General features: G+C 38.9%; 1 protein-coding gene across 1 annotated transcript in view; it reads left to right on the forward strand.

Annotated features, from left to right (window-relative positions):
- The window catches only part of PCGF6 (polycomb group ring finger 6), a 28,770-nt gene extending 20,225 nt beyond the window's left edge, over positions 1–8,545 (forward strand). The window contains exons 9-10 of the mRNA XM_081235903.1: positions 3,702–3,788; positions 7,400–8,545. Coding sequence (XP_081092029.1) covers positions 3,702–3,788; positions 7,400–7,456 — 144 coding nt within the window. The 3' untranslated portion in view covers positions 7,457–8,545. The remainder of the gene's footprint in view (positions 1–3,701; positions 3,789–7,399) is intronic.
- The last annotated feature ends 10,353 nt before the right edge of the window (positions 8,546–18,898 follow it).

Consider the following 18,898-nt stretch of genomic DNA (forward strand, 5'->3'; position numbering starts at 1 on the left):
ACTAAATATTCTCTGTATAAACGATGTGGTAGTCGATTTTGTTGTTAATCCTACCAAAATTCGTTCCATCTTAAAAGACAGGTTCCTCTTTTTTAAAAAATAAATTTATTTATTTATTTATTTGGCTGAGTTGGGCCTTCGTTGCTTCGTGGGCTTTCTCTAGTTGATGCGAGCAGGGGCTGCTCTTTGTTGCAGTGCACTGGCTTTCTCATTGCGGTGGCTTCTCATTGCAGAGCGCAGGCTCTAGGCGTGCGGGCCTCAGTAGTTGAGGCTCATGGGCTCTAGGGCGCAGGCTCAGTAGTTGTGGCGCACGAGCTTAGTTGCTCCGTGGCTTGTGGGATCTTCCCAGAGCAAGGCTTGAACCCGTGTCCCCTGCACTGGCAGGCGGATTCTTAACCGCTGCACCACCAAGGGAGCCCAGGTTCCTTTTTTTATTATTTATTTAGTATATGACCTTAACCCTATCATTGAATTGTTTCCAAATCCTTTTTCAGAGACTCTAACATGTCATATGGTGTATCCCTACCGTTCATTTACTATCTATTGGTACTAAATTGAGCATCTATGTGCTTGGTCTCCAGTACAAAGATGAGACAGAAAATGCCACCAGGTGACTCCGAGTTGTGTGGGAAAGATATAAAAGTAAACAACTGAATGACAATAGGATATGATGAGTGCCACAAGAGCACAGAGTGAATGATTTAACTTTGGAGGGGGTCAAAGAAAGGATTTGAAGAATGGATTTTTTTTTTTTTTTTTTTAGCCAGACAAAGAAAAAAAGAACATTCTATCAAAGAAAAGTATGTATGAACAAAGAGGAATGAGTGTGGCACTGGCTCAATCAGTGAAAAATCCTGTCTTGAAAGCTTTAGTGTGATCTTGCTTTTAAAAAGATAAGGGTTTTTCTTCCCTTAAGACTATCTTCACATTACAGTTTCTGCTCTGAGATTCAGAAATATCGTAGTTATTCTTCCTAACTAAGACTTAATACTCCAAAGGGTAGAAAGATTATGCAGAAAAGAGTTAACAAAGCAGACCTGAGGCTGCTGCCTTTAGAAGGGCTGGCTTACAAGGTTGGCCCTTGCCTAGCTTCTAGGAAGCTGGCTTGTAAAAAGTTCCCTGTGCTAATATGAAAAGTTACCTAACTATTAAGGGTGTTTCCCTGTACCTAGACTGTACAAACAATGGGTCTATGATGAATACCTGCTTTACTTCTGGGAGTCTGGAATTTGGTAGTTGCTAGGCAGATAATGCCAACATGACCATCCCTCAGTAAAAACCCTAAACTCTGAACCTCAAATGGACTTCCCTGGGCAGAAACACTGCACAAATTGGCTGCATTTCCACTGCTAGAGAAAAGAGTGTGTGGGTGTTATCTCCTCTTGGACTGGGAGGGAAGAGCATAGGAAGCCTGTGCGTGGCTTTCTCCAGACTCTACCTACATCTTTTTACCTTACTGATGATCTGACTGTGTATCCTTGCTTTGTTGCTGTAATTACTCATAGCTGTGATCATGCTGAGTCCTGTGAGTCCTTCTAGCACATTATCAAATATGTGGGTCATGTTTGTGGCACCCTCAGAGATGTGATTCTGTTTGAATGAACTAATTTATGAAGTATTTACAGTCAAGTAACTTAAAAATCAGCATGTAAAATGAGAAGTAGTTTAAATGTTTATCAGGAGGATGGATGTATAGCTTATGATATATTCATAAAATGGAACACTATGCAGCTATTAAACACAGAGAGCTAACTATGCATTCCAAAAGATTCCATAGTATATTAAGTTTTTGTTGTTTGTGTGTGTCTGTGTGTGTTTTAAGAATATGTAGAACAAAATATGTGACATGATCCCATTTCTAGAAAAACAAAACCAAAATCCCCACATGCACACATTGCACCTAGGAGCATATGCATCAGACTGTTAGTAAATGGCTAACCTCTGGGGGTTAAGATTAAGTTGAAAAGAAAATTGTAGTAACCACATCATAAATGTATACCATGCAGCGAAGCCCACTAAGAGTGGTGGTCTCTGGATTGTTGGATACTTAATAAAAACATAATGTTAGTTTCCAAGTTCTTTAATTTTTCGTGGACCTAGTTCTGTGCATAAGATCTGCTATTATTGCTTTCAAGTCCTTTTGCAAACAAGTATTGCTTTGCCAACTTTGAAACTGGTAAGCATAAAACAAAAGTTGTTACTAATCGGAGGTTATTCATCGTGAGATACCACAGGGCTTGACTAACTGACCTATGGACCAAATCTAACCTGCCATCTTTTTATGAATTATGTTTTATTGGAACAGCCATACTATGGCTGCTTTCATGCTACAGTGACAGAATTGAGCACATGTGACAGTGATCCTGAGTCCCACAAGCCTAAAATGTTTATTATCTAGCTCTTTGTAGAAAGTTGGCCAACCCCTGACATGCACTTATCTGTGGAGAAAGATAGACCTGGGGACAGACCTGGGTTCCGATCTGAACTTTGCTACTTACTAGCTTTGTGACCTTAGGAAAGTTTAATGTCTTTACTTCTTAGCGTCCTATCTGTAAAATGGGAATTACAATACCTAGCTCACAGGAATGTGAAAATGAGATGAGATAACATATGTCAAATATATAGTGTAACAAATGCTGTGCATAGAGGCTACTCAGTTAAATGCAACTGCTTTTACTATTCTTACCCAACCATGCTGAAGGTTTTAGGGAAACTAACATGTTGGCAGTGCATAGGATTTTTAGAGTAAATGGAATTTGAAGGTCGGAAATCTGGTTAGGAGACGGTTTCAGTGGTTTAAGCCTAAGAGCAGCAGTTGAAAGAATGATATGAACTTAAAAGGCATGGTGAAGAAGGAAGCAACAGGACTTGGTAACTGCATGTGAGAAGAAAGGAAAAGGAGAAATAGGAGTTAGAGCTGATATTTTGGTTTGGAGCAAGGAGAAATTTCATGCCGTAAGCTAAATAGGGACGTTAGGAGGGGGAGCCTGTTAAGTGATATGTATTAATAAGATGTTGAGGACCTGTTCCCATTTTAAGGCAATGGGAAAGGAGTACTCAGTGAAAGATAATATAAAGATTTGCATTTCTGTTTCTAGCAAGTGAGTATACTGGAATCATATTACTATATAATATATAACTGTACAACCATATCGTTCTTTCTAGAGCATTCTATATAAAAGTAGATTTATCTTAGAGCTTTGACCTTACTAAAAGGGCTGAAAAGACCTTGTTAAGATTGTTCCATCTGTAAAACAGTTCCCTTATTGTGTACTTTATGTCAGTCGTAGACTTTCCACTGTTGGAAAATGAGATATTCCTCGTTAAGAAAATTATTCAAATAACTAAAGATTGCCTTTTTAAGCATTATAAGCCCTTTTAATCATTGTGTCATGAAACTTTTTTAAATAATAGACTTTTCTGTGCCTTCTTGTGCTGAACATATCAAATATGATTTAACTTGTTCTCAGAGATTCAAGGAAATCATTTTGATTGTCTGTAGTGTTCTTTGTCCTGCTATGTCCTCTAATGCTCCTTCCATTTTACTTTATTTGTAAAAAGTTTCTAAAATCTTTCTTGAGAGTGTTTAATCAGTCTAAAATAGCAAAGTCTAGTCTAAAAATAATTATGTTGATCTTCCTCATTTTGTCATATGGTTTTCTGAAGCAGGAAAGCAAACTTATACTCTTATTTGCCTGTAGGTAGATATCATCTGTGGTGATCACTTGTTAGAGCGGTACCAAACTCTAAGGGAAATTCGACGTGCAATAGGTGATGCAGCAATGCAGGTAGGTCTTAGACTTTACCATATTTATGCCTAATGGACAAGTTATTTAATGAAAGAAAAATGTTCCATGTTATCAATAAAGTTCTAATAAATATTCTATAATTTTCTTGAAATTATCTGGACTGTAAATAATAAAGCTAATGTTTATTGAATGCTTGCTGTGTGTCAGGCATTCTTCTAAATGATTTGTATCGATTAGCTCTCTTATTCCTCATAGTTCTATGAGGTAGGTATTCTTTTTTTCCTAATTTTAAAGATAAGGAAACCAAGGTACAGAGAGGACATGTAACTTACCACAGTGAGTGAGTGAGTGAGCCAGGGCTCAAACCCCAGGCAATTTGATTCTAGAGGCCTTTTTTTCTTTTTTCTCTGTCCAGTATTGCAGCAGAGCTTTGAAGACTACTGGGCAAATGTAACTGCAAGGACATTTCTCTAAGAAAAATTTGTAGAGACTCATTAGGCTATAGAGATTCACATACCATTCCTTGCTCAATTGGTAAGAAGCCATGGTAGCCGTTATGATGTTTTAATTAGCCTATAATGTGAGTGGGAATATAATATGAAATCTGGTCAGGATACATGAAAAGCAAGATAAGACTTACAATTTTAATGAAGAGAAAGATCCAGTTTCTCTTGGAACTTTACCCTCTAATTCTAAAATCCGTTGGTGGATCATATAGATGAGGAAACTGGTGTAGAGAGATTAAGTAACTTGCCCAAGGTCACTTGGCTAGTTAGTGGTAGAATCAAGGTTCACCTATTAAAAAAGTTGACCTTAAAGCTTAGAATCTTAACAAAAGGGTAGCTGAATACTTATTTGGGTGATTATTTGATTATTCTTACATGTTTTTAGAAATATAGCACCATACCAATTGTCTACATTTTGGTAACAAATAATTCAAAAGATTCTTCATAAAATACAAAAGCAAAATTGTTTCTTGGCTAAGTAAAGCATACTTAGAGATATAAACAAAACATTTCTTAAAATTTTTATAAGGTCAAACTTCAGAAATCTTAGAAAATGATTGTCTTTTTTTTTTTTAAATAAGTTTATTTATTTATTTTTGGCTGCATTGCGTCTTTGTTGCTGCACACGGGCTTTCTCTAGTTGCAGCAAGCGGGGACTACTCTTCGTTACCGTGCGCGGGCTTCTTGTTGCGGAGCATGAGCTCTAGGCGCTCAGGCTTCAGTAGTTGTGGCACGTGGGCTCAGTATTTGTGGCTCATGGGCTCTAGAGCGCAGGCTCAGTAGTTGTGGCGCACGGGCTCGGTTGCTCCGCAGCATGTGGGATCTTCCCGGACCAGGGCTCAAACCCGCATCCCCTGCATTGGCAGGCGGATTCTTAACCACCGCGCCACCAGGGAAGTCCCGATTGTCTTTTTAAAAGTTAAGCTTGATTAGAGATGTAAGAATCTAGGAGTAAAATCGCCAAGTCAGTGGAGTGGGTAGAAAATATGACTTCAATTCAAAAAATATTTACGGAGCACTATTCTAGACATGGGGAGATTCAGAGATGAGCAAGTCCCAGAACTTAAATAACCTGAAATATAATTAATTAAAGTCCTCATTGATAACAATGTGTCATGTAATCTCAGGACCTCTTAGCTAAATGAATAACATATCTTTGCAGTGGGAGAGCTAGGAGGTAGCAAGTGAGGGAGAGAATGGTAGGAGCTGAGATCTGAGCAGTTGGAATAAAACCATGCAGGACTTTATAGGCCATAGTATGAACTTTGGCTTTTAATTGAGTGAAGTGGGAAACTACTGATTGGAGAGATTTGAGCCAAGGACAGAAAAGACATAATCTGATTTACCTTTTAGGAGATTCACTCTGGTTGGATAGTTTAAGAAGACCATGAATGGAGACATCTAAATATAAAATATAAATAATATTTATATATTTCTATATATTTCTATGGAATATAAACATAATAGACAGATTTAAATTTGAATTATAAGGAATTATCTCATTTCATAAAATGCGATTTTATACATGTATTGAAGTTATGAGATTTTGAAACAGCTTGTAATAGTGAAATATAACTATATGCAAAAAAATTGACATTATGTAAAATGTAATTTGTATTCATGTAAAAATGTTAATAGGATCCTTCTGTGTGTGTTAGAATACAAATTCCTTTACTTTGATTAGACTAGTTAGTCTAGAACAGGTCTGATGGTCTGTGGGCCAAACATGGTATAGGACTATACTTTATTTGGCTTATTCTAATTTTTGAGTTTAAATTCCTTTAGCTAAGCATCTGCTCTCTGGTTTACCACTGGTCTCAACTTACCCTATTTGACTACATACATGACTCACATATTCATTTATTTTACTTTTCTGGCCTTTGTGGGCATTTGAATTGGTGAACCCCTTTCTAGAATTCTGGTGAGTTTTCACCGAAGTTGCCAGTAACAGTAGCCAGATTGCAGTGAGTTGAATAGTGAATGAGAAATGAGGAAGTGGAGCTATGAAAAAGCTTAATAAAGAAGGAAGAGAGAGCGATAGCTAGCGAAGGGTTGGAAATGCAAGGCGTGCATGCCACCACTCCCTCTATATGTTGCTCAAAGTAGGCCCATTGCCCATGGCATACTTCCCCAGCGAGCCTTCCTTTTAAGCTAGTTTTCCAGTTCATAGTAGATTAGAAATAACACCTTAAAAAGCACACTTTTAAGCAGCCTTGGTGAGAGCACAAAGAATTAAGACCTGATATCAAGAGAGGAGACATAAAAAGACTCAGAAACAAAGCATCTGGAGTCATTTACTGTCAGGTTATGTTTCCCACGACCCCAGAGGACATCACTGTGTTACAGCACAGTGTAGTTACTGTTCATAATGATGACTCTGGATATCAAAGAAAGGGTAAATTGTATTGAACAGACTTCAAGGAGGAAGTAAAATGTATGATACATTAAATGGGTAAGAGTTCCAAAATTTTCTCACTTGTTTTAGTTGTAAGCTGCATTTATGTAGGAAATAAATGTTTTATTTTCTTAGCAGATCCATGATACTTTATGACAATTGAGTCTTTTTTAGAGAAGTCCAGTGCTTGGGTGATATATTAAGTAATCTGTGCAGAATGAAATGTGTATCTTTTAGTTCTTTTTGAAGAACTGTTTTGCCATAAACAACCGTGACTAACTGTGGATACCTGGTAGTTTCAGAATTTTCTTCTGAGAGTCATTAAAAAGGCACATTGGGGCCTCCCTGGTGGCGCAGTGGTTGGGAGTCCGCCTGCCGATGCAGGGGATACGGGTTCGTGCCCCGGTCTGGGAGGGTCCCATATGCCGCGGAGCGGCTGGGCCCGTGAGCCATGGCCTCTGGGCCTGCACGTCCGGAGCCTGTGCTCCGCAACGGGAGAGGCCACAGCAGTGAGAGGCCCGCATACCGCAAAAAGAAAAAGAAAAAAAAAAAAAAAAAAAGGCACATTAACAGGGAGTGTTTAGTAATGAAGTGAGTGAGCAAGCAAGTTTATTTATCTTGGACCCTTTATTCTCTTTAAATCAAAGAATTTCATATTAGTGTTGGTTTATGAAAAATAAACTATCTTTGACTTGATCATTTACATAACTGATTTTTAAATAACTGCAGAACACTTTTTTTCTTTTCAGGATGGTCTGCTGGTCCTTCATTATGGACTTGTGGTTTCTCCTTTGAAAATTACTTGAAGATTCTAAGGGTATTATGAGGAGGGAAACAAAATAAGGAGACTTCTGCAGGATTGCATCTCACCAAAGATTTCCATGAAATGTGTAATTGCTATCACTTTGTGCTGTTCGAGACATAACTTACCTATTTCGAGCACCAAGAATCATAGGACTTACAATTACAACTTGGTATTATAGAATGCATCTGTTTTACTAGAGACTATATATAAAAAGCGTCCACAGCTCAGGGGGAAATTTTTAAAGCAATGAATTTTTATGATTTCAAATACTTTGACATTGATTTTGTTTCCTAATCTTTGAGGTAAATCAGTTACTGTTTTTGTTTTTGTCTTCATTGAGCCATACCCCTTTCAAGTTGGTGGTTAGGATTCTGCTCTCTGAAATGGCATCAGTTGGTCAGTCATCCTTTTGGAAAAGAAGTGTGCTTTTGAACTGAAGATTTAAAGCCAGTCTTTGTTAAATTACAGAATGTACCTCTTAGGCAAAGACCAAAACTATGGGCCACTTTTGTATGTTGCCATCTTATTTCGAACTTGTAACTTTTTTTTTTCAACCAGCAACACTACTAAAGAGATATTATTTAGTTCTAAAAGGGATGGATTATAATTTTTCTGTGTGAAGAGACTGTCTCCTGTAGGGTTTACGGCCCGTACCATAAGCCTTCAGTGTAATAAAGACTCCTTTAACATACCTTACAACAAGGGGTGCCTGTTTGCAACAGTATTTTTATTTTTTGAATGTTAGTCTGATTAACATTCATTTTGAGTACGTAATGTGATTGTCAATACCTTGTAATGGCACTGCTTTTGAAAGTAATTTAAAAATTTGAGTGAATTTGAGAAGTTTACAGAATACTTGTTCATTGTTTCCTCAGTAAGTCAGTTTAATGTTCATTTTCACATTACTTTGTCACTGGGATAAAGAATACGGGTGTTTGAGAGCTCACTCACTTGCATGCAAATATTTCAGTTTTAAAGACTATTTTGCCTAAAATTATCATTGTGATGCTTTCTAAAAGAAATATTTTGTAGACCTTATTTCACTGCAAAATTTCCAAGTCTGCCTAAAAAATATTACAATTGGAGAAAGATTGGCAATGTTTTATAAAGAATTTGTGAATTGTGTATAAATCTCTTCTAACATTTAATACAATTTTTTAAATAAAAATTTATTTTAACCTATTTTGAAATGTTTGTGTTTATTGTGGAATTTTAAAAAATAACCAAAACTCTTTAAGAGACGACATAGCCAAATCAAAGTTAAAGTGTGCCATCAAAATAGATATTTTATAAACATCTTTACCTTCACTGGTTATACTAGATGCCTTTATTTGACAATGGACAGAATAGCAACTATGGAACTCATTGCCTCTTAAATGTTTCTTGCACAAATTGCTTACTATTTTTATTCTTGTCCCATGTTAACATCTGTGTTGGGGATCCCCAAGACCACTCTCAGGTTTAATGGTTCACAAGAAGGACTCATGGGACCCAGAAAGCTATTATACTCTTGGTTATAGTTTATTACCGTGAAAGAATACAGATTAAAATCAGCAATGGGAAAAGATGTATAGGGTAGAGTCCAGGAGAAACCAGGCACGAGCTGCCATTTGTCCTCTCCCAGTGGAGATGCAGGGAGAGTGTTTAATTCTCCCAACAGTGTTGTGTGACATGTGTGAAGTGTTGCCAACCAGGGAAGCTCACCTGAACCCTAGAGTCCAGAGTTTTTATTGCAGTCAGTCACATAGGCATGCAGCATTGATACCCCAGCACCCACCATTTATGGTGAATGCCTATTTTTGTACACCTGGGCATCTGAGCAAAGATGCCCAGAGGGCTGGGCTGTGGTAATAGTAGCTCCGCAGAATGTGCGCTTGGCAGGTTTCTCAGTTCCTCCCTAAATGCCATCCCAATCTTTTCTCTCTGGTATCGTCATTTCCTCTGACCTTGGGCTTCACTGAGCTTCCCCTCTGCTTCTACTGCATTGCCCTTCCTTCCTGATTGAGTGGAATACATTCTTATCTAGTTTCTGACAATCTCTCCTCTGGACTCAAAGTTGACGCAGACCTTGCACACACTCACAGAGTGACTCTCCTACAGCAACTTCGGCTTTGAATTCTTGAAAGTAATGCCATTGACCAGTTTACTTGTCCTATTCAGTCTACCCAAAGTATAATCTCAGTGATCAATCCTAGATGAATATTCTTGTAGAATGACCAGGTCATAATTGCTTATTAGATATATGTGTGACTAATTAAAAATTTTTTTTCCCTTTCAAGTTCTAATAGTTGCAACCTCTGTGGTGTATTTTGTTATCTTGGAAAGCCCTAGCAGTAGAGAAGATTCAAGCAGATGCTGGTTCTGAATGTTTATTTTTGCTGTCTTCAGCAGATCATGTCCAAAGGGTAGGCCCTCATTTTTAACCTTTTTCAACATGTTGTTGTGTACATGAGTTTTATTTTTGGCCTCTCTTCAAAACTGGACTGATGAAATCTAAATTTTATCATCTATTGACATTAATAGTCCATGCGTAAACGAAATGCCATATTGATCTTCTGAAAGCTTGCCAAGTATTTACTTACATAGAATGGATATCATGGTTTCATCTTTACTTAATTTTGGTTTCAGTTTGTTGGTGTCTATTGTTTTACAGAGGTTATAATTGTGATACTATTTTCACTTAAGTGAGAAAAGTTTTTTTCTTCTGTTTCTAAGAAAGTGTTCTCCCAAAAGAAAAGCTGGTTAAATAACATTTTAAATCAGAAGATGAAGAAGACAGTGTTTGCCAGGAACAGATTTTACCCCCCAAAAGACACAGAGGCAGTATTGCACACTGGTTGAGGACATGAATTGTGAAGCCAGACTCACAGCTTTGACTTCCAGCTTTGCTATTTTCAAGCTGTGTGATCTTGAACATGTTATATAACTTCTCTGAGCTTTAGTTTTCCATATCTGTAAACTGGGACATGGTACCTAACTCAAAGACTTATGAGAATTAAGGCACTCAGAACAGTGGCTGGCATATAGTCTATTTTTTCAAATTCAAATATGGTTCCTATATAGTCACTTCTTAGATTACTTTGCTGAGTTAGCTTCTAATGAATAAGTAGGTCCATTATTATTAAAAGATTGATGTTAAACCATCTTTTCCCCCCTTTTTTCTTCCTTACATATTTTCTCTATTCACTTCTATTAATTACTGGATGAGGGGTGGGGATACAGGATCTGAAGTTGGACTTGAATTCTGCTTTCACCTTAATTCTAATCTTACCTCTGCTGTTTCTACTTCACAGACTAGGTCAGTCCATGGACAATTTCAGTTGCCAGAAAGAAGTTCCTTTTGCTGAGCTTACATCTGGCTTAAGATAAAGACAAAAGATTGTCTAGCCCTAAAGGACATCAAGAATTCTATATGTCATGTATGAATCCTTATGCCAGGAAATCATGGGAGATGGAAGTTACCCCTTTCATTTATTCATACTTATGGCATAGGAGATAAATCTGAGTTAAATTTGTTTTAATAAGCCCTTCTAAGGAAAAATGCTTTTTTTGCCCTGTGTAATAATCAGCAATTAACTAGACCTGCTACTGATTGTATTCCAGAATTCCAGCCCTCATATTAATGATTTTGGTTACACTCTGCTGAGCATTCTCTAACCCCTAGGAGAACGTGATAAAACTGGAATGAAATGTCTCGGAACAGAGACCACTTGTCTCATCAGGGGAGAGAGTAGCCATGTGGTGATCTACAGTAATTAATCAATGAGGAAGGGAGCCTGGAGACCCTTCCAAGATCAATCTTCATTTTTCTTTGTAGCCTGAGCTTTCTCTATTTTGTTTTATTCAGAATCACTGAAGCACTGTAGAAACATAATTCTTCAAATATCTGTGGTGTGACTCACTGTTTTATGACAATCCTGGTGTGTGTGGATGTGTGTGTATATTTCAAGGGATTGAAACAAAGAATTTATAAATTTTAGCTCGTCCCCACCCCCACCTAGTAAGCTTGTGAAATAGCATAAAACATGAGGGCAACCAAGTCATCTTCTAGGAGATGGACAGAGGAGAAACCTTTTGATCTACATAGTAACCATTCCTTTCTCCCTTTAAATGTATGTGGCAGGGGTTGGTAATGTAATAAAAACAGTCCTTTGTTTGGCTGGATTCAGGAGCACTCACCCCATTTGCAAATGGCATAGCCATGTGAGATATTGGAAAATAGCAAAAGGCATGGGTGACATCAACCTAACATGTACATTAAATCTGAATATGCAGCAAAGCCAGTAATGTATTGTCTATAAAGAAAAATAAAATTTCACATAGGATCTCTGTTTTAAGATCCTGCAAAGCTCCCCTCAGTTATTTCCATTTTAAATTGGTACTGTGCTTTCAGGTATACCAATTTATTTGGTTCTAAGAAACAAAATGTATTCTTACGATTTAGATGTTGCTTAAAAGCAACTTAGAGATTTCTGACGATATAATAATAAAAATGAAACTAGTTGGAAATCAGTGATTACCACTCATAAGCAAGCAACATTTCTAGCTATTCTTTCTTTCATTTACATCCAGGGAGATTTCTGGCTTTTTCTCCAGGCTCTGTTTTGAAATCAATACTACTCTTATTAGATCTGGCTTATGTGTTCCTAATGGAATTGCTTCTAACTGGGTTGACCCAGGTGGCTGTACATAATGGTCTCAGCTGGAGCAGAAGGTATGGTAGACTTCATAATTATATTTTTCTGATAGTTTCATAAATCGTCTATCAATGGATTTTTAAAATTGAGGTGAATTTACATGACATAAAATTAATCATTTTAAAGTGAATAATTCAGTGGCATTTAGTACATTTGCAATGTTGTGTAGCTACCACCTCTATCTAGTTTCAAAACATTTCCATCATTCCACAGTAAAACCCCATCCCTGTACCCATTTTTTCCAGCCCTAGCAACTACCAGTGTGCTTCCAGTTCTGATGGATTTTAAATACATTTGAAAAACTCTCATGTTTGCCTTTAGATCCATGAATGGTGGTTCTGGGCTCCCTGCTTATGTTCACAGGTAAGTTCTAGAAGTTCATCCCCAGGACTTTGTGTAATTTGCATTATCTCTGGAGGTAAAATTTGGACTCTAGCTTCCAGACTATTGTTCAAATCTTGCCCCCCTCTTTTTTTTTTTTTTTTTTTTTTTTTGCGGTATGTGGGCCTCTCACTGTTGTGGCCTCTCCCGTTGCGGAGCACAGGCTCTAGACGCGCAGGCTCAGCGGCCACGGCTCACGGGCCCAGCCGCTCCGCGGCATGTGGGATCTTCCCGGACCGGGGCACGAACCCGTGTCCCCTGCATCGGCAGGCGGACTCTCAACCACTGCGCCACCAGGGAAGCCCTTGCCCCCCTCTTTAGCCAGTACAGTAAAATGAATTATAAATATCCTGGATTTATTACCCCTTGAGGAGTGGTCCCTTCTGTAATATTCCCTTATTTCCAGGCTCTTTGATACTGAGCTACAGAAGTCCTTTAAATTATTTTTTAAAACTCCTTTTTAAAAAATAGGTAAATCGGGCTTCCCTGGTGGCGCAGTGGTTGAGAGTCCGCCTGCCGATGCAGGGGACACGGGTTCGTGCCCCGGTCTGGGAAGATCCCACATGCCGCACAGCGGCTAGGCCCGTGAGCCATGGCCACTGAGCCTGTGCGTCCGGAGCCTGTGCTCCACAAGGGGAGAGGCCACAACAGTGAGAGGCCCGCCTACCGCAAAAAATTAAAAAAATTAAAAAAATAAAAATAAAAAATAGGTAAATAGCCCCCAATTCTGTATAACTTTTAGCAGGAGCAAGGGGAGACTCGATTTGATAGGCCCAGAGCCCAGTTTTGGCCTGCCACCACCTTACTGCAATACAGGAAGGCAGTAGGCTCAGGAAGTCCGCAAAGTGTAGCAGTTTGCCTTTGGGACTTGATGTTGCCAAGGATTTCTGGGGCAGAGAAACCTTAAGTGAAACCTGGTGAGGAAGGGGTGAAAAAGAAGATAAAAAGAAAGATTTTTATTCCCTCAAGTGAGTGGACTTTCTTTTACATAGAAAGACAATGAAGGAAAGAAAAGCAAGCATTGTAGAGTCAGAAGGCCAGGGTTTAACTCCCAGCTCTGTTACTCACTATGTGGCATCAGACAAGGGTTTTAACCTTGTCATTCCAAGGATCTATTCCTTCATTTGTCAAATGGGTATACAAATACTACACCTAACGAGGGTTGTGAGGCTTAAATGAGATCAGTCTATGTTTACTGCCTAGTACAGTGGCTGGCACATAGTAAGTAGGTACTGAATAAATAATAGCCGTTATTAATACATCTCAGAATGCAGAGGATCACATTGCCTAGTGACTCTGAAAGTCATATTGGATATCATTAATGTACTTTGTGGACAGGCTTCCCCACAATCTCACAGACTCACTTTGTTGTCCTGTTCCATCATAACAGTTGATGTTGCTGCTTCCCTTTCCTTCTCCTCCCTGACTTATGAGTCTGAACACCATGTTTCCCTGTTACTATAATTGTTCTGATTTAATAATTTATCAACTCCATAATTTGCTTTTTTTTCCTTTAAATCACAGTGTTACTTCTGCCATTCTTTCTTTCTTTTGGTACAAACACACTTTTTTTTTGGCTGCGTTGGCTCTTTGTTGCTGCGGGCGGGCTTTCTCTAGTTACGGTGAGCAGGGGCTACTCTTTGTTGCGGTGCGCGGGCTTCTCATTGTGGTGGCTTCCCTTGTTGCGGAGCACAGGCTCTAGGTGCGCGGGCTTCAGTAGTTGTGGCACGAGGGCTCAGTAGTTGTGACTTGCGGGCTCTAGAGTGCAGGCTCAGTAGTTGTGGCACACGGGCTTAGTTGCTCTGTGGCATGTGGGATCTTCCTGGACCAGGGCTTGAACCTATGTCCCCTACATTGGCAGGCGGATTCTTAACCACTGAGCCACCAGGGAAGTCCCCCATAATATGCTTTTAATGTCTTTCTTTTATAAACGAGCTCATGGCAATTAGTGGCGACTCATTGAAAATAGGAGATACAAATGAGTCAGAGCCAGAAATTATATAAATTAATGAAAGGACTCTGGTCTTGCATAGAGAAGGATCCATTAACCATCTAGTACTATTCTTAGAAGCGGCAACCAACATCTACATTACAAACCCGTGTATTGATGACACTGTTGTTCCTTAATAGGCCCTGAAAGATGTTTTGATTACTACAAAACTCTCATTGTTAGTGTGCAACTAACATCTTTTTTCACTAGCAGTACCACTAATGTATCTTCAAGTGGCATGAAACTGCCCTTAGCCAGATGGACTAAGAATGACAGTATTGTTCAGGATTCAGCAAGCTCCAGCTTCAACCACTAGCACCAGCTGTGAATTGCATCCATATATCCCCTCATTTGCAGTCTCCATCCTGGAACCTGGCATGGCATTAGGGAATCTCAACTTGGCGTCCATGGACTCCTGGATACCCCAAGTAGATAGTCCTAAAGGAGTCACAAGCCCCTGATCTTTACAGTTTTGTGTGTGTATTCTTTTTTGGGAAGAGGATCCATAGCTTTCTCCAAGGGGTGTTTAATCCCCAAAAAAGGTTAAGAATCATTAGAGTAGAGGAAAATTCTATTACTGCTGCCCATGTTCTACCTAGACATCTGGGTTCTGCAAAAGTATAGCCTCATTTTTAAAGAAGGAAAAGATTCTTATCATTTTGAAGAACTTTTTATCATGTGCCTTCTGCCAGTTCATTCTCAGAAATCTTCACCAAGTTAAGCTAGTTAAATTATTATCCAGAACACGATTGGTTCAAGGTGGCAGAGTAGAAGGACGTGTGCTCACTTCCTCTTGTGAGAGCAACGGAATCACAACTAACTGCTGGGCAATCATCGACAGGAAGACACTGGAACTCACCAAGAAAGATACCCCACATCCAAAGACAAAGGAGAGGCTGCAGTGAGACGGTAGGAGGGGCACAATCACAATAAAATCAAATCCCATGACTGCTGGGTGGGTGACTCACAAACTGGAGAACAATTATACCACAGAAGTCCACCCACTGGAGTGAAGGTTCTGAGCCCGTCAGGCTTCCCAACCTGGGGCTCCAGCAACAGGAGGAGGAATTCTCAGAGAATCAGACTTTGAAGGCTGGCAGGATTTGATTGCAGGACTTCAACGGGACTGGGGGAAACAGAGACTCCACTCTTGGAGGGCAAGCACAGAGTGGTGTGTGCATGAGGACCCAGGGAGGAGCTGTGACCCCATAGGAAACAGAGTCAGACCTACCTGCTAGTGTTGGAGGGTTTCCTGCAGAGGCAGGGGGCGGCTGTGGCTCACTGTGGGAAGAGGGACACTGGTGGCAGAAGTTCTGGGAGGTGCTCCTTGGCATGAGCCCTCCCAGAGTCTGCCATTAGCCCCACCAAAGCACCTGTAGCCTCCAGTGCTGGGTCACCTCAGGCCAAACAACCAACAGGAGGGAACTCAGCCCCACCCATCAGCAAACAAGTGGATTAAAGTTTTACTGAGCTCTGCCCACCAGAGCAACACCCAGCTCTACCCACCACCAGTCCCTCCCATCAGGAAGCTTGCACAAGCCTCTTAGATAGCTGCATCCACCAGAGGGCAAATAGCAGAAGCAAGAAGAAATACAATCCTGCAGCCTGTGGAACAAAAACCACATTCACAGAAAAATAGACAAAATGAAAAGGCAGAGGATGATATACCAGATGAAGGAACAAGATAAAACCCCAGAAAAACAATTAAATGAAGTGGAGATAGGCAATCGTCCAGAAAAACAATTCAGAATAATGATAGTGAAGATGATCCAGGACCTTGGAAAAAGGATGGAGGGAAAGATTGAGAAGATGCAAGAAATGTTTAACAAAGACCTATAAGAATTAAAGAACAAACAAACAGAGATGAACAATACAATAACTGAAATGAAAAATACACTAGAAGGAATCTATAGCAGAATAATTGAGGCAGAAGAACGGATAAGTGACCTGGAAGACAGAATAGTGGAATTCACTGCTGCAGAACAGAATAAAGAAAAAAGAATGAAAAGAAATGAAGACAGCCTAAGAGACCTCTGGGACAACATTAAATGCAACAGCATTCACATTATAGGGGTCCCAGAAGGAGAAGAGAGAGAGGAAGGACCAGAGAAAATATTTGAAGAGATTATAGTTGAAAACTTCCCTAACATGGGAAAGGAAATAGCCACCCAAGTCCAGGAAGCACAGAGAGTCCCAGGCAGGATAAACCCAAGGAGAAACACACCGAGACACACAGAAATCAAATTGACAAAAATCAAAGACAAAGAAAAATTATTAAAAGCAACAAGGGAAAAACCACAAATAACATACAAGGGAACTCCCATAGGGTTAACAGCTGATTTCTTCAGCAGAAACTCTACAAGCCAGAAGGGAGTGGCATGATATATTTAAAGTGATGAAAGGGAAGAAACTACAACCAAGATGACTCTACCCAGCAAGGATCTCATTCAGATTCAATGGAGAAATCAAAAGCTTTACAGACAAGCAAAAGCTAAGAGAATTCAGGACCACCAAACCAGCTCTACAACAAATGCTAAAGGAACTTCTCTAAGTGGGAAGCACAAGAGAAGAAAAGGACCTACAAAAACAAAACCAAAACAATTAAGAAAATGGTAATAGGAACATGCATATTAATAATTACCTTAAATGTGAATGGATTAAATGCTCCAACCAAAAGACTGAGGCTTGCTGAATGGATACAAAAACAAGACCCATATATATGCTGTCTACAAGAGACCCACTTCAGACCTAGGGACACATACAGACTGAAAGTGAGGGGATGGAAAAAGATATTCCATGCAAATGGAAATCAAAAGAAAGCTGGAGTAGCAATACTCATATTAGATAAAATAGAGTTTAAAATAAAGACTGTTACAAGAGACAAGGAAGGTCACTACATAATGATCAAGGGATCAATCCAAGAAGAACATATAACAATTATAAATATGAAAGAGGAAACTGACAGTAATACAATAATAGTGGGGGACTTTATCACCTCACTTAATGGACAGATCATCCAGACAGAAAATTAGTATGGAAACACAAGCTTTAAATGACACAAGAGACCAGATAGATTTAATTGATATTTATAGGACATTTCATACAAAAACAGCAGATTACACTTTCTTCTCAAGTGCACATGGAACATTCTCCCAGATAGATCACATCTTGGGTCACAAATCAAGCCTCGGTAAATTTAAGAAAATTGAAATCATATCAAGCATCTTTTCTGACCACAACGCTATGAGATTAGAAATAAATTATGGGGAAAAACCCCGTAAAAACACAAACACATGGAGGCTAAACAATACGTTACTAAATAACCATGAGATCACTGAAGAAATCAAAGAGGAAATCAAAAAATACCTAGAGACAAATGACAACAAAAACACGACAATCCAAAACCTATGGGATGCAGCAAAAGCAGTTCTAAGAGGGAAGTTTATAGCAATACAATCCTACCTCAAGAAACAAGAAAACTCTCAGATAAAGCTTACACCTAAAGGAACTAGAGAAAGAAGAACAAACAAAACCCAAAGTTAGTAGAAGGAAAGAAATCATAATGGTCAGAGCAGAAAAATGAAATAGAAACAAAGAAAACAATAGCAAAGATCAATAAAACTAAAAGCTGTTTCTTTGAGAAGATAAACAAAATTGATAAATGTTTAGCCAGACTCATCAAGAAAAAGAGGGAGAAGACTCAAATCCATAAAATTAGAAAAGAAAAAGAAGTTACAGTGGACACTGCAGAAATACAAAGCATTATAAGAGATTACTACAAGCAACTCTATGCCAATAAAATGGACAACCTAGAAGAAATGGAAAAATTCTTAGAAAGGTATAATGTTCCAAGACTGAACCAGGAAGAAATAGAAAATATGAACAGACCAATCACAGTAATGAAATTGAAACTGTCATTAAAAATCTTCCAACAAACAAAAGTCCAGGTCCACATGGCTTTACAGGTGAATTTTATCAAACATTTAGAGAAGAGCTAACACCCATCCTTCTCAAACCCTTCCAAAAAATTGCAGAGGAAGGAACACTCCCAAACTCATTCTATGAGGCCACCATCACCCTGATACCAAAACCAAAGATACTACAAAAAAAAAAGAAAATTACATACCAATACCACTGATGAATATAGATGCAAAAATCCTCAACAAGATACTAGCAAACAGAATCCAACAACACATTAAAAGGATCATACACCATGATCAAGTGGGATTTATCCCAGGGATGCAAGGATTCTTCAGTACATGCAAATCAATCAACGTGATACACCATATTAGCAAATTGAAGAATAAAAACCATATGATCATCTCAATAGATGCAGAAAAAGCTTTTGATAAAATTCAACACCAATTTGTGATTA

The sequence above is a fragment of the Mesoplodon bidens genome (assembly GCF_964165515.1).
Source record: "Mesoplodon bidens genome assembly, chromosome: 1".
Classification (NCBI taxonomy): Eukaryota; Metazoa; Chordata; class Mammalia; order Artiodactyla; family Ziphiidae; genus Mesoplodon; species Mesoplodon bidens.